Source organism: Tursiops truncatus, chromosome 14, assembly GCF_011762595.2.
Source record: "Tursiops truncatus isolate mTurTru1 chromosome 14, mTurTru1.mat.Y, whole genome shotgun sequence".
Classification (NCBI taxonomy): domain Eukaryota; kingdom Metazoa; phylum Chordata; class Mammalia; order Artiodactyla; family Delphinidae; genus Tursiops; species Tursiops truncatus.
The window spans coordinates 77608184-77630336 of NC_047047.1; the positions used below are offsets into that span (position 1 = coordinate 77608184).

The following is a 22153-nucleotide window of genomic DNA, read 5'->3' on the forward strand; positions in this document are numbered from 1 at the left end:
ATGTAGCAAGGGACCATCAGATAGGTTATCTGCAGTTGCAGAAACTCCAAGAGCAAAAAGACAGATTGTAGAAGCCTCCCCAAAATTTTCACATGCCCGAAGGAAAGAACATGAGCTTTGAAGACAGAGATACATGCTTAGAATCTAGGAGTACCTTTACCACACTAGCTTCAGGTTACTCAAGCGTGAAAGTAAGTGATAAAAAGATAACCTACTGCACAATAGTATTTGAGATCCTCCTGTCCTTATCTGATTCTTAAGAAGGAAAAATAAGTGGGAGCAGTTCAGAAATCACTTTACTCAACGGAACCTGGGTAGTCAGCATAGCACAAAGAAAAAAAACCGCCTCAATCATAATCAAAAGCAAGGTTTGTCAGTGCTTCCTTTTGTTAGTACGGTTTTACTGTAACACAGCCACACCCATTCATTTAAGTATGGCCTGTGTTGATTTTCTGTTACAGTGGCAGAGTTGAACAAGTGTGACAGGGCTCATAAGTCTAAAATATTCACTGTCTGGCTCTTTAGAAAACTTTGCATCCCCTGCTCTGAAAAAAATCTAGAATAGCTATGTTGCCTCACACAATACATTAAGCATTGGAATCAGCAAATGGAAGCCCATAAGCCCCTAGGAATTGTTTTATGACCATAGGACATATGAAAAAAGCAAAATGCATTTCTGAAATTCCTCACTGACAACAACTCTGAAGCTGTATAGGATTTCTAGTTTCTTTTTTTTTTTTAATATCTTTATTGGAGTATAATTGCTTTACAATGGTGTGTTAGTTTCTGCTTTATAACAAAATTAATCAGCTATTTATATACATATATCCCCATATCTTCTCCCTCTTGCGTTTCCCTCCCACCCTCCCTCCATATCCCACCCTCCCTCCATATCCCACCCCTCTAGGTGGTCACAAAGCACCGAGCTAATCTCCCTGTGCTGTGTGGCTGATTCCCACTAGCTATCTGTTTTACATTTGGTAGTGTATATATGTCCATGCCACTCTCTCACTTCGTCCCAGCTTACCCTTCCCCCTCCCCGTGTCCTCAAGTCCATTCCCTACGTCTGTGTCTTTATTCCTGTCCTGTGCCTAGGTTCTTCAGAACCATTTTTTGTTTTGTTTTTGTTTTAGATGTCATATATATGTGTTAGCATATGGTATTTGTTTTTCTCTTTCTGACTTACTTTATTCTGTATGACAGACTCTAGGTCCATCCACCTCACTACAAATAACTCAATTTCGTTTCTTTTTATGGCTGAGTAATATCCCATTGTATATATGTGCCACATCTTCTTTATCCATTCATCTGTTGATGGACACTTAGGTCGCTTCCATGTCCTGGCTATTGTAAATAGAGCTGCAATGAACATTGTGGTACATGACTCTTTTTGAATTATGGTTTTCTCAGGGTATATGCCCAGTAGTGGGATTGCTGGGTCGTATGGTAGTTCTATTTTTAGTTTTTTAAGGACCCTCCATACTGTTCTCCATAGTGGCTGTATCAATTTACATTCCCACCAACAGTGCAGGAGGGTTCCCTTTTCTGCACACCCTCTCCAGCATTTGTTGTTTGTAGATTTTTTGATGATGGCCATTCTGACTGGTGTGAGGTGATACCTCACTGTAGTTTTGATTTGCATTTCTCGAATGATTAGTGATGTTGAGCATCCTTTCATGTGTTTCTTGGCCATCTGTATATCTTCTTTGGAGAAATGTCTATTTAGGTCTTCTGCCCATTTTTGGCTTGGGTTGTTTGTTTTTTTGATATGGAGCTGCATGAGCTGCTTGTAAATTTTGGAGATTAATCCTTTGTAAGTTGCTTCATTTGCAAATATTTTCTCCCATTCTGAGGGTTATCTTTTTGTCTTGTTTATGGTTTCCTTTGCTGTGCAAAAAGCTTTTAAGTTTCATTAGGTCCCATTTGTTTATTTTTGGTTTTATTTCCATTTCTCTAGGAGGTGGGTCAGAAAGTATCTTGCTGTGATTTATGTCATAGAGTGTTTGCCTATGTTTTCCTCTAAGAATTTTATAGAGTCTGGCCTTACATTTAGGTCTTTAATCCATTTTGAGTTTATTTTTGTGTATGGTGTTGGGGAGTGTTCTAATTTCTTTCTTTCATATGTAGCTGTCCAGTTTTCCCAGCAGCACTTATTGAAGAGGCTGTCTTTTCTCCATTGTATATTCTTGTCTCCTTTATCAAAAATAAGGTGACCATATGTGCGTGGATCTATCTCTGGACTTTCTATTCTGTTCCATTGATCTATAATTCTGTTTTTGTGCCAGTACCATACTGTCTTGATTACTGTAACTTTGTAGTATAGTCTGAAGTCCGGGAGCCTGCTTCCTCCAGCTCTGTTTTTCTTTCTCAAGATTGCTTTGGCTATTCGGGGTGTTTTGTGTTTCTCTGCCTATATTTTAATTGGGTATTTGTTTTTTGTGTTGTTGATCTGTTTGAGTTCTTTATATATTTTGGAAATTAACCCTTTATCAGATACATGATTTTCAAATATCCTCTTCCATTTGGTAGGTTGTATTTTCATTTTGTCGATGGTTCCCTTTGTTGCGCAGAGGCTTGTTAGTTTGATACAGTCCCACTTGTTTATTTTTGCTTTTGTTTCCCTTGCCTGAGGAGACAGATCCAGAAAGATATTGCTAGAATGATGTCAAAGAGCGTACTGCCTATGTTTTCTTCTAGGAGTCTTAGAGTTTCAGGTCTTACTCAAGTCTTTAATCCGTTTGGAATTGATTTTTGTGCATGATGTGAAATAGTGGTCTAGTTTCATTCTTTTGCATGTAGCTGTCCAGTTTTTCCAACACCATTTATTGGAGAGACTGTCCTCTCTCCATTGTGTGTTCTTTGCTCCTTTGCCAGAAATTAGTTGTCCATATATATGTGGGTTTATTTTTAGACTTTTAATTCTGCTTTATTGATCTATGTGTTTCGTTTTCTGCCAATACCAGTTTTAGTGTTTAATGACTGAAATTTGGGTTGCAAAATATTTATTCAGGTTTTTAAAAAATAGCACTAACAAAAAGAAAAAGGCCTATACTGGAATGTAAAATAAATTATCATTTTTTACATTTCTTTCTTTCTTTATTTTATTAATACTTTAATTTTTAGAGGAGCTTTAGGTTTATAGAAAAATTGAGTAGAAAGTACAGAGTTCCCATATATTCCCCTCACTTTCTGCCCTACCCACTAGTTATCCCTATTATTAACATCTTGCATTTGAGTGGTATGTTAGTTACAATTGATGAATCAAGATGTCGTTCAGTGGGCAAATGGATTAATAAACAGTGGTACATCCACACAATGGAATATTACTGAACTCCAGAAAAGAAATGAGCAATCAAACCATGAAAAGGTGTGGAGGAACCTTAAATGCATATTACTAAGTTAACGAAACCAGTCTGAGAAGGCTATATACTGTTTGATTCCCATCATGTGACATTCTGGAAAAAGAAAAATGATGGAAACAGTAAAAAGATCAGTGATTGCCAGGGGTTGGTGGTAGAGAGATGAATAGATGGAACACAGAGAATTTTTAAGGCAGTGAAAATACTCTGTGTGATACCATAATGACGGATACCTGTCAGTCTACTTTGGTCCGAACACACAGAAAGTAAACACCAATTGTGAACCCTAATGTAAACTGTGAACACTGAGTGATATGGTGTGTCAGTATAGGTTCACTGATTGTAACAAAGGTGCTACCCTGCTGGGGGATGTTGGTAACGGGGGAGGCTGTGCATGTGTGGGGACCGGGGTGATGTGGGGAATCTCTGTAGTTTCTGCTCATTTTTGCTGTCAACCTAAAACTGCTCTAAAAAAGAAAGTCTGTTAAAAACAAAAACAAAGTTAGCACTTTCTGAAATATGATTTTTTTAAGTCTAATTATAATTCCTAGACATCCTGATTTCTGTTTTAGTAATCAAGAATAATTATAAAGATTTGCTGTGCACCTGAAACTATTACAAAATTGTTAATCAGCTGTACCCCAATATAAAATAAGAAGTTAAAAAAATGAATAATTATAAAGAAAGGAAAGTGATTTGGGGATGCTTTATTTAGTTGGCTGTATACTCTTTCATCTCTTTGATTTATTTAAAAACACTTATAATAGGGGTATTGTTCTTTAGCTTCATTTTATGTATTGACGTTTCATGTGGCTTATGCTATAATCAAAGTGGTATCTGGCATAGTTTTATCTTTTTCATTTTTACAGGTTAAACTGATGTAGTGCTACTTCTTCCTTAGCGCCTACAAATGGCTTTTGGAAATCTTGTTTGTTGGTTTAGGAAAATGTGTACATATAGTGGTGAAATTTATCTGTTGGGGGCTTGGGGTATATGGTATAATTCTGTAAGTTGTTAACAGAACCTACTTTAAGGTGTCAGTAATTTGATTTTCAAACATTTTTACTTCAGTGGTTATTTTGGAAAGCAACAACGTCAAAGTTGGTATTAGAAACACAGATCTGGATCGCAAAATTGGTTGAGTGTGTTACAAATTGCTAATGTACTATGTGTTCAGACTATTGCACAAAGTTGTGCTTTACATGTCGAGTTTCTTCATACTTTCTGAGATTTTCTGAGTTTTTAAGAACTTGGTATACAAGTAGATGTGGCTTTTCCGACATTAATTGTCCTTTTGTTGAGGTATTGCCGGATCCCTTCCCTTTTGCCTCATGCCTTCTCTACCTGTAGTTTCCTCCCTTATTTTTATTTGCGCCACTCTTTTCAACTGAACATGCAGTTCTTCCTTTTTCACCTCTTCACCTGTTAATCTCTGAGTCCTGGAAGGGCTTTGGGTGGATCTGTGATATCGCTTGGCATTTTTTCTTTGTGCTGCGTGACTGTTTCCTCTCCCCGTTTCCTCCTTTCCTCGCACCAATGCTTCCTTCATCATTCTCAGCAGTGATTTTGCTTTGTATTTCATGGTGAAAGTTGAGAAATCACTTCCATTTGCCCTACTCTTTCCAGTTTTCCCACAGGAAGAGGTCTCTCTTGCATTCTCCTGAACTTCTTTCTTTACCCGTATCCTGGATTCCACACCGCCCCCTGCTCGGGATTGTTCTAGCAGTCATTTTTTCTCTCTCTCCTGTATCTTCAACCTCTGGTCTATTACCCCCCTGCCTTTTTTTGGACGTAAAAAGTTCAAATCACTCCTATTTCATATATATATATATATACACACACACACACACACACGTATATATATATACATGAAATAGGAGTGTATATATATATATATATATATATATATATATACACGTGTATATATATACACATGTATATACTCAGAGACTTATATTTATATATAAATTAGAGCCATTTTCTCCCTAGCTTCCGTTTTATCTGTCTTCTTTCCATCGCAGCTCAGCTCAGAGGTAGCCACTCTGCCCTTTGCAATCACTTCCTCAGTGTTTGTTTACTCCTCGTTTCCCTGGTGTCTGGCTACTCCTTGTCACTCCACGGAAACTCCATCAGTAAGGCTCCCTGCTCGCCTTTTAATGTCAGATCGCCTTCATTTGGTGTTGAACAACTTAGTCCTTTGACACTACTGCTTCCTTTTCCCTGCAATCTCTTCTCCTTAGGCTTCTGTGATGTCATTTCGCTTTCTTCATTGTCTTTGTCTTAGTTGTTCATGTTCCTCTCCGCAGTGTGGCTCAGAGTCTTTGGCTTGTCCCTTAAATATTGCTGTCCCCCCAGGGGGCTATTCTTGTCACTAGTAGAGAGTCTTCTGGTATTAGTAATTGCAGTTCTCCTAACTAGTCTGCTTACTTTCAGCCCAGTCCATTTCCAGTCCATTCATATTTCATTTGTCATTCATTCAATAAATACTGAGTATTCTTTCCAAAGTGTAAGTCTATTATGACATGCCTCAGCCGAAAATCCTTTAAATTTGCATTTTGGGGTAAACTGCAAATTCCTTAGCTCAGCAAACAATGTTTTTTTTTATCTGGCCCTTCTCTGCTACTCTAGCCTCGTTTTTCATCACTTCACTTCATACCTTCTTTTCAGTTTATGGAACTAATCGTACTTCCTAACATTCATGCATCTCTGCCTTCCATGCTGTTCTCCTGCGCTTCTTCTTTCTTTACTTACTAATATCCACTGATGCTTTAAAACCCATTTTAAGTGTTCTCCCCTCTGGGAGACTTTGTGACTCTCCGGTTGGGCTCCTTGCCCTCTTCTTTGAGATCCCAGGCACCCTCACTCCACTTCAATCATTAATTTACCAGATTGTGTTTCCCTACAAGATGGAGACATCTTTGAAGGAAGAGACCTCATCTTATTCAGTTTTGTATTCCTGACACTTAGAATGGTGTTCAGTTCATAGTAGGTTCTCAATAAATAATTGCTTTTCTAGGAGTAAGGGAGCAAGTAAGGAGAAGTATAAGGCGCTGGGGGTTAAGGCCACATTAGATGATTCTGCTTTCAATCAGAATATGTCCATTTTATAAACCTGATCAAGTGATGGGAGTGAAATTGCTGTGTATTGAGCATCTGCAGAAAGATTATTCTTTGTTTTGTTGTAAGGGAGGTCTAAGTAGTTGAATTGGGACAGAGAAGGTTGAATTAATCAGTTAATCGTTCAGCAAGAGTTTATTGAATGTCATCTATAGGGAGGACTTGTGGAAGGAGAGGTACTGTACAGGACTATGGAAGCTAAGCATTCTTTTTGGGGCAGAGTGGTATAGTGAAAATAGGTTAATTTGACATTATCACTACCTAGCTATGTTTTTTTATTTTTATTTTTTTCCTGCTTGTTAATGTTCTGAGAATTAAATAGACAAATATATGTAAACAGCTCAGTAAACTGTAATGCTCTACAAATTGAAGATGGTTGTCTTTCTTTTATTTTTATTTTCAGTATTTCTTGATGATTATTTGATTCTTTTGGGACAGTTTGGTGCTAATATATTTCATAAAGAAGTCTGATGTTTTTGTACTGAATAAAAAAGTATGTAGTAATACAGTTTTATGTAAAATGATTATAAGGATTATTGCTAGATTCTATACTAGAGGCTTTTACTTTAGAATATATCGAAAAGAAAGATATAATACTCAGAGACTTACTGTTGCCTTTCCATTTTAGGTTGACTGTGCATTGTCACTTATTCGACTTGGAATGGAGCGGAATATTCCTGGTTTGCTGGTTCTCTGTGATAATTTGGTTACTCTGGAAGCATTGGTTTATGAAGCAGGGTGTGATTTAACCCTAACCTTGAAAGAACTCCAGCAGATGAAAGACATTGAAAAACTAAGATTACTGATGAATAGTGTAGGTTTTATTTTAAAACTTTCTTTTTAACTATTCTATATGTACTTTGATTAATATGTGTCTCAAAGCCAAAGATGTAGTGTCCTTCAAACCAGAGAACTTAGTCAATAAAGGAAGGTTTCTTGACTTAAAAAAAAAAATCAAGTTTTATGAATAAATTACTGAAGCCATCCAGAACCACTTTGGCTGGTTTTGTACCTTCTTTGCCCTTCATCCATAGTTATCTGTACATGACTTTCTTTCCCCCTTCTAGCGAGGCATATTTAAATTAGCTGTCATTCTCATAATCATGTTTCTAATCCTCACTTTGTTAAAATTCCCAACTACTTGTATATTCAGATGATTGGCTGGGTGGTTGTATGAAGAAAACATCTTGGCTTCAGGGTTTGTATGTGAAGGAGAATTTGCCCGGCCATTCGTAGATTTTTTTTGGGGGCGGGGAGTACAGTCTCCAAAGTTAGGAACTGATTTCTGCTGAGCCCACTTTTCCTCTCTTTCTCATGCCTCTCACCATCTTTTTTTCTCTTATCAATCCCCCTTTTCTCTTTCCCTCTGTCCCCACCTTCCTTTTCTCTTACTAATTTCTTTTCCCTATGATCCACCCAGTGAAAATTGAGTTGTGTTACATGCAAGATGCCTCTTAAGAGATTCAGGTGTATCTCCTGGGATAAAGACGAGAAAGGATTGTATAATTTCAGGGATAATGAGTAAGATTATGTGTGTCATTTGGAGTTTCATGAAGGTGGATGTGAAGGGGTAAAACAAACAGAAGAAGAGGAAAAGTGTGGAAGAGAATCTGGGATTTCTCAAGTGACTCCTTTCTAGAGCTTCTTTATGCGGATCTCTCTCTGTTCTTTTCCCTTTCACATTTTCTGTCGGCCTATCCCACCCCCGCCCCCACCCGCTAACTCTTTTTACACATACACATACATACACTTTTGAGGTAGAATCTCTCTTTGCTCTGGAAGACCTCAGGACTGAGCAGCAGTAGGAGTAATAGTAGCAGCAGCGTGTTTGTCTTACAGAGCTGGGCTTAGGCTGTCACGACCTAGTAGCATGTACCATGGTACTAGGGTGGTCATGGTGCTAAAGAGATGGATCACAGTGCTCTTGCTGCTGTTGGCTCTACCAACCCCAGGCAGAAGGTGAGTCTCCTTGTGAGGCGTGAATTGGAGTATGTTTTAGAAAGTGTTGGGCTTTCCTTGTTTCACACAGAGTCTGATTATCCTTGAGCTTTAACTTGTCTGTTATTATCAGGTATTTAATTTAACGTGTGTTTGTTTTGGTGAATTACATTTTCAGTGTTCTGAGGACAATTATGTGACAAGTGCCTACCAGTGGATGGTTCCCTTTCTTCATCGTTGTGAGAAACAGTCTCCTGGTGTGGCTAATGAGCTATTAAAGGAATATTTAGTAACTTTAGCTAAAGGAGACTTAAAATTTCCCCTGAAGATATTTCAGCATTCCAAGCCTGATGTAAGTAGAAACTTTAACATCTTAAAAAAATCTCTGTACTTTTTTCCCTACAGAATTAGGTTCTATTTACAAATTTTTTAATACTAGGCTTTGCAAGTAATTTCTCTTTAAACAGAAGAAGTAGTTATCATTTTATTCTTTAAAAATGTTTTAGCAGTTTAGTCCAAAAATTTTTTGGAAGTTTTTAAGATTATGTTTACCTTGATTGATTTACTCCAAAGTTTGTTGACTCTTTACTACCTTGTGGAAACTGGCAATACCAAAAAGACTAATAATTGAAAGGTATTGAATTCTTACTATACGTAGGCACTTTACAAGTGTTAACTCATTTAATCCTTGTAACAATCCTATGATGTAGATATTTTGATTATATTACTGTTACAGGAAAAGAAAATCGTGATACAGAGTGGTTAGGCAATTGCCCGGGGTCACAGTAAGGAGTGGAACCTTGGGTTCAAACATAGGTTTTCTAGTTTCCCAGCTGTGTTCTTAACCATTATGCTTTACTGTAACACCAGTAGAAGAAGAAAAGACTTCTACCCTGGAGGACCTTCAAAATATTTGTTAAAATTTTTAGGATCCCATAAGGAGATCTTATAATTATTCTTAATAACTCTTACATTTGCTGAAGACTGACCTATCTATCTGTCTATCTTCTATCATCTATCTATCTATCTGTCTTTTTTATAGAAATCAAATAGTTGTTCAGATTTACTGGTGATAAATCGTTTTGTTAAGTCCAGGTTACTTTTGAAATGTAAATAACCTCTTAATTTAACCATAAATCAAATATACTGTTTCAAGGGATAGTGGCTCCCTTTCCATTGGAGGGGACTCAAGCAGAGTGGCGTAGTCACTCGAGGCACTGACTTTGTAGTGAGAGGTAAAGCATTAGGTTGGGATTCAAGCAGAAGCATTGAAGGCCCCTTCTAATCCTAAATTCTAATTGAAAGTACTCCTTGTACTAGCCTTTGTTAGCAATTTGATGTCCTCTAAGGTATATGGTCATAGACCATTATAATCAAGCTGAAAAGGAAAGCATTGCTTAGTTAATCTCACACATTTTTTGGTTTCTGGAAGGGCTGTCTGTCAGAAATATCTCTGTTCATTGGCTATTTAAAGTTTTCCATCTTCTCATAAGCAGTTTCCACTTAGTATTCTGATTTTAAATTTGGCGTGGTTTACTATGAGCCGAGGGCGGGCTGCTTATGACAGCAGAATGCTATGTGAGAAGCAGGATGGGTTGAATATGAATGTTTTATGAGGAAGAAAGAAGTGACTTTAAATTCTTCGAGTAATCTTGTTTGTGATCCTTCTTCCTTACAGAGTCTTGTAAATCCTTTGTATATAGTCAGCTTTTTGTTGTTTTTACTCGGTAATTTATCATGTGCCTTTTGAATAAAATATATAGCCATTTGCCTTTCTTGAAATATGTCAAAATCAAAGCAGAGAATAATGGTGTTGCTGGGCTCTTCCTTTCCAATCCACCCTCTCCTTTTCTATCGATGTTATCTTTCCACAGCACAAATTTGATCATGTCATGGTCTACAGAAAATCTCTGGTGGCCTCCCATTGCCTGCAGGGTAAATGTTGGCGTGGAAGGTTCTTTGTGGTCTGCTTCTAGTCTACCTCTTCAGCCTCATTTCCCTTCATGAATGCACTGGTTTACCCACACTAACTTTTCACCTCTTGACCCTATCAGGTTCTTTCATGCCTTTTTGTGTTCTGTGAGGCTATTTCCTTTGCTTGTGATAATCAGACCCCTTTCCTTCATTTAACAAATACCTGCCTACCCTTCAGGATCCTGCTGTCCAAGACTCCCTCTGCTGTGAAACCTCTGGGGACTTATCTGTGCTAGGGTGGGCCTTGTAGCTGCCTCTAGAATAATGCATCTCTCACTGTGCTGTCATTGCTTGTTCAAGTTTGTCTCTCCCTCTCTTTGTTTCCTGGGTCTGTCCGCTCTGTCTCTGGTGTCTGTACTGCCAGGGACTAGCGCGGTGCCTTGTAGCGAGCAAGTGCTCAGTGCGCTTGGGCAGGGCAAATGAAGGAGTGAATGATTGACTCTGGGTTCATTATGATGCTTTAGATCACTTGGTTACATTTATTTGCTGTGCTAGGATTGTCCTTGGAGCATTGTTTTTATTTTATTTTCCTTGACTGTTCGCGAAAAGAATTTACCTTGGATCTGCCATGAATCATGCACAAGGTATTTTTAGTGCTCTAAAGGGAGCCGTGATTTCTGTATCCAGCAGCTTAGGTTAAGGTATGCTGCATTAACAAATGACCTTGCAATCTTAGTAGTTGACAACAGCAAACATTTATTTCTCACAAGTGTCGTGTAGGCTGTGGTTGGGTTGGGCTTCTGCTGTGTTCCATGTCCTGTTCATTCCAGGACTCAGGCTGAAAGAACAGTCCCCTTTTCTAACTTGTGGCACAGGAAAAAGAACAAAGAACCACACAGTGGCTCTTAAAGCTTAGCTCCCAGTGCCTCAGATTACTCCCTCTCACATTTCACAGGCTGAGGGCTCTGTGGCCACACCTGGTGTTAATGGGGCAGGGAAGAACAATCCTCTACTAGAAAGAGGGGAGCGAATAATGGGAACAATAAGACAAATACAAATTTGTCTTTTCAACTATCTCATGTGTTTCAAACTCTTCCTCTGTCTTTTATAACATCCTGATTTTAAGCACTCATTGCTGATTTTAAGCCGTTGCTCTTTGCTTGAATCCCTCTTTGGGAAGTGAAACTTGTGAAGTAACTTGGGCAAGTCTGGATAGAGATGACTTGGGAATAAAATATTCTACCTTCTCGTATCGTTTTCTGTCTTTTATACTGTTTTTTTTTTAATGCATTTGTGCATCAGAACTATATGGATTAAACAGAAAACAATTTTCTAGGCCCAACCCAGGTATAATAGATTAGAATTTGGGGGAATATGGAATATGCCACTCTTGTTTTTGCTGTTCCCACCATTCTCCTACAGTGAAGGTCACTTTAACCTGATCGGGTATTGAGCTGTTTCAGGTTTCAAAAAGACTGTCCTATTTCCAATTCTCCCGTATTCCTAGGGTGTGGTCCTTTGGGGGTCCAAATTAGAAGTATTGAATACTTACTAGGCCCTTCTGCTTGTAGATACCAGACTGTATTCCAGTAATGGGGACAAATGGGGAAGTCTCCTTAACACTGTAAACTCTCAGCTGCAATTTCCTGTTGGCCTACTTTGGGCCCACACTCCTTAGGAAATTGAAAAGTGCCTCCAGGACTGTGCTGTTCAGTATGGTAGCCACTAGCCATGTGTGGTTATATAAACTAAAATATAAAATTGAAAACTGTTACCCAGTCTCACTAGTTTTCTGTGCTATTCCCAGTATTTGACAATTACAAACAGTGCTACAACGAGTAAGCTGTTTATATTTATTTTGTATTATTGGCATATCTTCAGGGTATATTACTGCAAGGGGATTCCGGGCTCTAAAGGCAGGGTTGTGTTGGTATTACCACATTTCTCTCCAGACGGTTGTTCCAGTTTACATTTCCACCAGCAATGTATGAGCATGGCTGTTTCTCCACAACTTTGCAGACACAATTTGTTGTCTTATTTAAAAGATTTTGCCACCGTGATGGGTGAAAAGTTACCTTTCGGTGTTGTTTTAATTCGTACGTCTCTAAACATGAGTGAATTTGAGCATTTTCCCATATGTTTGAGGGGCATTGTCGTCTTTGTGAACTGTCCCTTCCTGCCTTTTCCCCATTTTTGTGAACTGTCCATTCCTGTCTTTTCCCCATTTTTCACTTTGATTTTTGTTTCTTTGTGCCTTAACTTTTAGAAATTCATATATATTAGTGTAATTAGTCCTTTTTCTGTGGTTTCTATTGTGAATATTTCACCCAGTGGGTAGGTTGTCTTTTGACTTTGTTTATGGTGTATTATGTCATGCAGAATTTTTTACAGTTTATTTTTTGTGGAATCAAATTGAGCAATTTTTTTTTTAATTGCTTCTGTATTTTGAAACATGGTGGAAAAGCTTTTCCCATTACAGGGTTAAAGAAGAAATCACTCATGTTTTCTTCCAGTACTGTGTGGCTTTATTTTTATGTTTAGACCCCTAATCTATTTGGAGTGTGTTCTTTTGCAGGGTGTGAGATACGGATCTATTTTATGTTTTCCCTTATGCTACCTAGTTGTTGCAGCACCATTTATTAAAAAAGTTTATCTGTACCTGAGTGATTTGAGATGCCACCTTTGTCATATACAAAATTTCCATTTGTTTTGAGTCTAATTCTAGAGTTTCTCTATTGTTTTATTGGTCTGGTTGTCCATATACTAAGTACCACACTGTTTTAAATTATAGAGATTTTATAGTCTGGTATGGGTAGTATTCCTCTGTAGTGTTTTCTTCCCCCAGTTTTTCAAAAGTTATTCTTGTATATATATTTTTTCTATCTGAACTTTAGTATAATGTCCAGTCACCCTATTCAAGAATAGGGGACATCATTGTATTTGTTCATATCTTTCTTACTGTCTTTCGGGGGTGTTTAAAACTTTTCCTTATATAGGTTTTGCACATTTCTTGTTAAATCTATTCCTAACCACTTAATTTTCTGCTTACATTACAAATTGGGTTTTATTTACCCTCATTTTCTCTAACTTTATTGTTCGTGTATATGAAAGTTATTGATTTTTGTATGATAGTTTTCAGTGATTCTTTCACTGTTTCATTGATTTCTTTTGTTGCTTGTTTCTCTGGGGTTTCCCAAGTATTCTAGCTTAACATCTGTTGTTCTTTTTCTAGTTGTCTACTAGTGCATAATTTTAAGACCCTTTGAAAGAAATTATGACTTTGTTACATTTTCCCTTGCTATGCAATATGGGAGATAATTAGCAGCCCATGGTGGGGAAGGTTTATTGATTTCTTGGAAAGTCCTAAATGGGCCCCCTTCTGTTAGCTTGAGGTGGGACAAATGATGGTTTAATAGTGACCACTGAGATATTAGTACAGGAATAATGAGAATAAAAGGAAGTGTGTCTTGCTATATGAAGTTGGACATCTGTAGAGAGTCTAATAGGACAACAGTGAAAAGTATCTTAATGTGAGCATTATGATTCACGTACACAGTAGAGTGTATTAAGAAGGCTATGCTGAGTGGCATAGGAAGAGAATGGAAAGGTGCCATGGGAGTACAGAGAGGAAAAAGAATTCATGTAGAGAGTCGTATGAGGATTTATCCATTGGACCAGCAGTTAGCAAGTATAAGCAAGAGACTCTGGAAATCTGGGGAAGTCCAACTGAAGTCAGCCAAATGGACATAAAACTGGAGTATTCGGGAGATTTTAGAGACTAAGGTTTTAAGAAGTTCCTCGAGAAGACATTCCAGGTAGGAGTAGAATAAGACAAGGGGACGTAATCAAACTAACGATATGTTTAGATAAAGGCAAGTTATTTAACCTGAGTGGACTAAAACATTGAGCAGAGAGGTAGTGATTCATAGGACTGGAAAAGTGGGTGGGCACCAGGCCATGAAGGAGCCTGAGTGGAAGGCAAAAAGCTTGCTCTTTACCTTTCACGCTGAAGGTCTACTAAAGGGTTTTGAGCATGTCTGATCAAATAGGGACTCTAGAACATTTAACTTTCAAGTGACACTTCAGCGTCTCAGGGAGGGAAAGACAGGAAGCAGGAAGATATCATAAGCATTCTACATGTATTAATTTATTTAATCCTCACAACAATGCTATTAAGAAGATGTTAATATTCCAGTTTTATAGATGAGAAAAACAAGGCACAAATCTGTAACTTTTATATCCCAGAAAATACTTTAAGAATGGGTCTCTGTGGTTTACAATGGGAAAGTGACCCCCAATAGCCATTTTTCTGCATCAGAAATATGGAGTGTATTTTGGGATATGAATATTACCGCATTGCAATGCGACTTCTTTCGAATAGAATGTCAATACTGTTGTGTTAAATGACTAATACATAATGCACACTGAAAAATAGTAAGTTTGAACATCTCTGAATATTAGTTGAGGAATTTTATATATTTTTGTGATTGAAACACATAAAATTTGGTTTTAGGGTTAGAAATGTTGTTTTTAATGAATTGCCTTTTTAGTTCACTGTGTTTCTTCTATCTACTTTATCTTGAATGGGTCATGAATTGAAGAATCTGTTTTCAGCAGATGCATAGCTTATGGGTACAAATTTTCTTTTCTTGCTGATTCTGTAATTAAAATGCAATTTCATTGAGAATAATTAAAGACCCCAAAAGTCTGTAAGCTAAAGAAAAACCAAGATTTGTTTCTGTGGCTGATTAACTGCGCTATTTAATATTCTATTGACAGTGGTACTGGGATATGGCAAAATTGAATGTAAATCTATTGACATTTAGCACAACATGCTTTATTTCTCTAGTTGCAGCAAAAAATCATTCCTGATCAGGACCAACTGATGGCAGTAGCACTAGAATGCATCTATAACTGTGAACGAAATGACCAGCTCGCTCTTTGCTATGACTTATTAGAATGTCTGCCACAGAGAGGATATGGGTAAGAACCCACAGTGTGCCTTTGTTATGGTTGTGTCTTTTTACTCTAACAGCTAAAATGAAGATGTTGCTTCTCTGAATGTTCATTATAGAGAATTTTGGGAATATAAAGAAGAAAATGAGATCACGTGCAAACCTGTTGTCTCGAGATAGACACTTGTTTTTCTAACAGTATATAGGACGTCACTATAATTTTAACCTTGATAATTATCCATTAAAAAGCAAGCAAGAATATCACTACCACCACAACAAAAAGTACTCTCTTAAGTGGATAAACGGTGATATCTCTTTGTTTTAAATTGTGTTTCTAATTAAGCTTTTTCCTTATTTATGGGCTAGTTGTGTTTTTTCTATGAATTGTTTGTTCTTGGCCCTTGCCCAGAGTAAAACTTCTAAGTACTAATGTATGGATATACATACCTCATTTAGTGGTACGCAAATCAGATTATATTTTCTCTTTGCAAGTCACATAACAATCATTCCTTTAATCACTCTTTTAACACACAGTACATATTATAAATTTCATATCTGGAGAAGTTAATAACAGCACATGGAAAAGCATGAAAACTGAATGAAAAATCGGTGGGCCTGTTTCTAAGCCTTTGTGACTACAGCTGAGTCACGTAACTTCTATGGTCATCAGTTTCCTCATTTGCAAAATCAGTTGTTTAGACAAGAAGTCTTCCTCATGCTTTGGTTTTCTTCTTCTCCTCTCTTTTCCTTCCAAGGAAATTTTTATTTTTGTGTGTGAAATGAATGATAGAAGTCACTTGATTTTGCAACCCAATGTGAAATAATTGTTTCACGTAGTCATTAACAGAATTGAAATCAGGTGAAAAATTGACGGGGAAGGGATATTTGCATGGTACCAAAGTATTACCTTTAGCAAATATTTGTTTTTTGGGAATTGCAAAGGGGAAATTGACCTTTATAAAGTCTAAGTCTCACTGCCGTCACCTTTGATCAAGTTATCAAATATGGCATCACTTACAATCAGGCAGCCTAGCCATACGTGCCTCCTGGTGAGAAGCAGTATGAAGTAAAATTACTTACCCTGAATCTAATCAATCCTTTAAGCCAAACTTCTAGTTTACAGTCAATGTAGGGAATAAGAGAACAAGCTAAATAACACCATGAAGAAAAGAAACAGATAAATACAGACTGTGAGATATTCTACAGGTCATATTGTCTTTTCACTTTGAAAAGTCAGTGCCATGGAGAAAAACAAATTGGTGGGGATGAGGAGGTGCTATTCCAGAATCATGAAGTCCAAGGGAACATGATCCCCTTCTAATTTTTAACCATAAAGTAAATAATGTATGTACTAGTTAAAATCAGGGTACAGGAAGACTTGTAATCGGTAAAAAACTATTGGTTGCTCTCCTTCCCCATCCTTTGATACCTGTCTTCTAAAAGTAAGCACTCATTATAGATCATGCTTTTCTTCTTGACTTTGCCTGCCTCCTTTAAAATATTGTGCTAACGTTGTTATTTATTGATTTTACAATTTTAGATGATTATTGACTTCCTTTCATTGAAGCCTACCCTTCCCCCATACCTACTTCTCTTAACCATTCTTTTCAGTGTAGTCAAAGTGGTATTTCTATCATTATGATTATGTATATACTGTTTACACAGAGCTGGGTATGATTATATTTCCTTTTTATGCAACTTTTTGCTTTTCATGGATTGAATAATTTCCTTTTTTGTCGTTTTTTGTTTCCATTTACCTCCTTCACTCTTCTGACAGAAGTGTAAAATTCCTTTTCAAGGTCAAAAATATCTAGTAATCTCTCCTTTCTCTTTTCACTCTATGTCTCTCTCTCTCTCCCTCTTACTTTTGAAACATCTTTCTTAGAATTGTCTTTTCTCTTCCTTTGATAAGAATTGTTCGCTACTCTGCTGTACAGCATTCATCCTTGGACTTTTGTTTGCGTCTCTCTTGTGTTGCATATTGCATTTCTGGGATTATCTTTTCCTTTCTTTGCTTATTCCCTTATTTTGATGGAACATAATCTTGAATAGCTTCCTGTCAAATATTGCATGGAGGCATGTTTATTTTAAGACTATCATATGTCAAAAAAATATCATAATTGCATTGTTACACTTGACGGAAGGCTTGGCTGTGTATGGAATTGTAGGTTTCTGATCCTTTTCCTTGTGAGTTTCGAAGGCATCACTCTTGTCTTCTCCTTCCACTGTTGTTAAGAAGTCCAAGGCTATTATATGGCTTTTTCCTCCCCTTTTTGGAATACTTCAGTACCTTCCCTTCATTTCTAGTGTTCTGAAGTATCATAAGGATGTGTTTTATTCTGAATCTGAATTTATCATTGTTCATTTAAATCGTGTATTTCAACCTGGAAACTCATGTCCTTCAAACTGTTGGGAAATTTTCTTACATTTTTTTCCTGTTAAGTTTCCTTGATAAGTTTATTTGCATGTCCTTTTTTCTCTTTTTTTGCACATTTTAAATTTATTTACTGCTCTTTTTGTTCTTTTTCCCATGTTTTGATCTTTTGTTAAGTGATCTGGGAGATTTCTATAGTTTTATCTTCTAATCCGTATTTTGAATTTAAAATTTATTTTGGCTTTCTTATTTAAATTCCAAGAACTTTTTCTCATTCACTTTCAAACAAAGTAATACCCTGCTTTTGTTTCACAGATGCATAAATTCACTTCTGCACCTTGCATTACCCTTGCCCCACCGTGATCTCTGATTTTTCATATTCTGTTTGTTTGCATCTCTGTTTTTACTGTGAGGACCTTTCCTCCATGTCTAGTGATTCTTGGCCATGAATTTATATCTAAGATACTAAAAGTTGATTGGATGCCTTGTGACAAGCTGAAGGCTTTTCTTTATAGGAGTCCTTGGGAAATTGCCTTATATGTGAGCAGCTAGATTGTCAGTCTTGCTTCAGTTTTGATTTTGGGGGGATAAGGTAATCTTAGATTCTGTGTATTATGTTACAGAAATGTTGGGTGGTTTGTGGTTTGTAGATCCTGATTATTCATCTCTTCTCATTAAGGGTCTAAGTACTGACCCCCAAGAAGGAAAGCAGTTAACCTTGTTACTGGTAAAGCTAAATGGAGACTGTACTAGTAGTTAATACTTCCTTTCCTCAGTCCAGGTTTAGGGAGTCTTCATGTAGGAAGAGTTACAATCACAGCATCTATTTATTACCCATACCTGTACAGATATGACCGCAAGCTCCCTCCCATCCTTAGTGAAGAGCAGCAAGTGTACCTCTGGGAACCGTGGGCCTTCAGTAGGCAACAAAGGGCTAGTAACGTGGATTGTATTAACAATTTTTTAGCAAACTGTCATTACTCATCATTTAAAAACCTGAGCCCAGTGGATATCAGAGTGTCAGTAGTCAAGGTGCTCTTCCCAGAGGGTGACAAGAGATGCAGAATCCTCTTCTTAACAAGCATCTCAGAGAGCAGAAGTGGTGGGGAGTTTCTTCCTTAAAGGGTCTAGGTGGGTAATTTGATGGTCCCTCTGCCCACTTGATGCCCCTTGGTTGTCCTTGAATCATCTAGGTAAAATCATTGACTTCCAACTGACATGTGCAATTTTTAAAAATAAATGTATTAGACTTAGTTCTTCAGTTAGTTCTTCAGTGAGATCAAATAAGCATAAATATCAATTAGAGCTCATCTATTAACTTTTAAATAGTAATTTTCCTACCATGAGGAGAAAGTCATGATATTAATTGAATGATGATATTAAAAGAACATTTTTTATGTAGACATTATAATGAGAGGATGAGTATATTTGTTTTCAAAGAATGTGTAGGCTAAGAAATGCCTCTTGTGTATGTGTGAATGAAAGCTTTTTTTGGCTTCAGATTAATGGTTTCTGATCTAACAGGTTTTTTTTTTGGTAAACATAAAAAATAGCATGGTACTCTTTTGTTGTTCATTTATTTTTTAATGATTGTATTTCATAATTATAATTTTCTAAATAATTTGCAATTATAAATTAGCCTAGTATTAAAATATAGGCCTTCAAAATACTTCGTCTGGTTCTCTTTCCTCCTCGCGCCAACTTCGTCAATTCACGTTCTCCCAGTGATCAGTCGTTTATTTTTAGTGGTTAACTGGTTGGTATTTACCAAATGGTTAACTGTGTAGTTTTTCACTATTTAGGAAATTAAATTTTTATACACCTTACCTAGGCAGCACATTTCATCTGGCTGAAAAAAATCTTTAGTCATTATGTTTGTGAATGTCAGTTCACAGAGGAAGAACGCTGTATTCTGAAAATCAGTGACAAATGTTTATTGTAGAGTTACAAAATGATAATTTAAAAAATATTGTTTCTGAATGAGTACGTTAATTGAAGTTATCTCCGATAAATGATCTTTTTTTTTTTTTTGAAGGACTTTAAGTGGAATATGCCCTAATTTATCACTCTAGTCCAAGGCCTGAAACTTGGTTTAAAAAGATAGTATAATCTTTGTAAATTGCATGAAATAATTGCCACATAGATTTAGACCAGGACAGATTGATCATTTTAAAGACAGTGAGTGGGCTTCCCTGGTGGCGCAGTGGTTGAGAATCTGCCTGCTAATGCAGGGGACATGGGTTCGAGCCCTGGTCTGGGATGATCCCACATGCCGCGGAGCAACTAGGCCTGTGAGCCACAACTACTGAGCCTGCGCGTCTGGAGCCTGTGCTCCGCAACAAGAGAACCCGCGATAGTGACAGGCCTGCGCACCGCGATGAAGAGTGGCCCCCGCTTGCCACAACTAGAGAAAGCCCTCGCACAGAAGCGAAGACCCAACACAGCAAAAATTAATTAATTAATAAACTCCTACCCCAAACATCTAAAAAAATAATAATAATAATAAAAAAATAAAGATAGTGAGACTTTTGTGTTCAGTTAGGTCATTTTTAATTTTCCAAGTCCAGATAAAGATTTTTATTTAGCTTTCTTATTAAATCCTAAGAATTGCTGGAATTCAGTTGAATCATTGGTTGGAAAGCACCTGAGAGTGTCAGGTACAGTGGTTCTCAGTTGAGAGTCGTCCCTCCAAGGTTGGGACACAGAGTTGCAGAGGGTGGCAGAGGGCTTTTACAGCAGTTGCTTAACCTTTGTAGCAAATCCCTTGCACTTGTATGTGCGTTGTGCCGTGCTAAATCTACCCTATCAGCCATGTTTTTATTAGTTCATCATCTTTTTTCACGGTAATGTTTCTCCTAGTCCCCCGTCTACTTTTTTCCCAAGAAAGGGAAAAGGAAAAGTGCTTGTTATCTCCACTCCCGGTAGGAATTATCTGTATGATGGCTGTGTACTTCTCTTTCGTTTTAAAATATTGCAGTGGAGGCAGAGTGAATGATGACATGGGAGAAGTCCCCTGAGTATATAGAATCCTAATGGAAAAGTCCTAGGGGAGTCACAGGTGGAATAGATAGGACTAGGAGAAAGCCAACGTGCAGGGCCATGGTTCCTAATTTGTTTCATTGGTTAAAAGAGGAGAAATAAATGATGGCTTTATCGTTTACCACTTCTTTAAAGAAAGACTACAACTGATATATAATTCTTTTTTGCTTTTAGCAGAACTGAACTAAAAGTTCTTAGGAAAATAATTGCCCATATCTCACTAATCTGTAATAGAGAATATTGTTATATTCCAGTATTTTTTATCTTAATCTCTTTTGAGTCATGAAAGATGCTGAATGAGTATAGGAGATAAGACTGACCTTTTATTTGGACAGGGTGATACTGTCATATATTAAATACAAGGGAAACATCACTTTTTTTTTTAAACTTAAGTGAGTTTAGTATTTCAAGTAAAAAGTTACTACTAAAACCTAATTTAAATTCTTTTCTCTTAATCCTTTAGTCAGAAGACAGAGGTAACCACAGCTCTTCATGACATGGTAGACCAACTGGAACACATTCTCAGGTGAGAAAAATGACGATCTTTTGGTTCCATGCTGATTAAGGAGGTCTGTCCGAGAAATGTTACCTTAAATATGCCTAATGATCATTTCCAGTTTCACCTAATATTTGTTTGACTCTCTTAGGAGTGAATTTTCTTAATAATGAATATAATGCTAGCTTATTTTAGCAGAATGCTACAGTAATGAGAACATGGACTTTGAAGACTAGTAGAACTGTGTTCACATCTAGGCGTTGTAACTTACTAGCCGTGTGATCTTTGAGCCTAGGGTTTTCTTAGCTCTCATATCTACCTCATGAGATGTGAAATTGATACTAGATAAAGCATTTAAAGTACCTCACACATAGTCGGTAAATAAGAAATATTAGTTCCTTCAGCAGTTATTACATCCATCAGCAAATATTATAACCCCTGACTTTCCTTTTTGGGGTATACTACATTTGATTGACTCTCTGGGTTATATTATATTAGTGACGCTAGCAATATTCTTTACTGTGAAAATGAAGCATTAAACTGTCTCTTTTGGAGACTGAAAATTTCTAATTTGCTATTCAGGAAGTTTAATATTGTTTACTAGTGTTCATTTTTATATGTATATATAATGTGCTTGTGTGTAATTTTTAAATATTTGCATTAAAAATGAAATTTTAGGACTAGTGAACTTTGTTCTTCCAATATATAATTATAGAAATTATAGGTAATGACATCACTTGATAGTGGTAATATGTAAAGTATAAGAATTTGGGAATCTACTAATTTGATGTCCCTCTCTTCTCCCCAGCCTCCCTGAAAAATTGAGCATAGTTTGAACAAAGCTTAATGGGTTAAGTCAGTATAGATTCATTCCTTACAAATCTGCATGGTTTCCTTTTTCTCCCTAATGAACCTGAAAAGAGCTTTCTCAAGGAAATACAATATAATAAACATAATGCAT

At 36.9% G+C, this 22153-nt stretch overlaps 1 protein-coding gene across 9 annotated transcripts in view; it reads left to right on the forward strand.

The window, feature by feature from the left end:
• NBAS (NBAS subunit of NRZ tethering complex) overlaps positions 1-22153 on the forward strand; it is a 339915-nt gene that overhangs the window by 133892 nt on the left and 183870 nt on the right. For all 9 annotated transcript variants that reach the window (XR_004521674.2, XR_012325807.1, XM_033837994.2 and 6 more), the window contains 4 exons: positions 7105-7290; positions 8593-8766; positions 15178-15311; positions 21160-21222. Coding sequence is in view for 7 of the 9 variants with exons in the window: in XM_033837994.2 (XP_033693885.1) it covers positions 7105-7290; positions 8593-8766; positions 15178-15311; positions 21160-21222 (557 nt within the window). In the remaining 2 variants the exon portion in view is untranslated. The remainder of the gene's footprint in view (positions 1-7104; positions 7291-8592; positions 8767-15177; positions 15312-21159; positions 21223-22153) is intronic.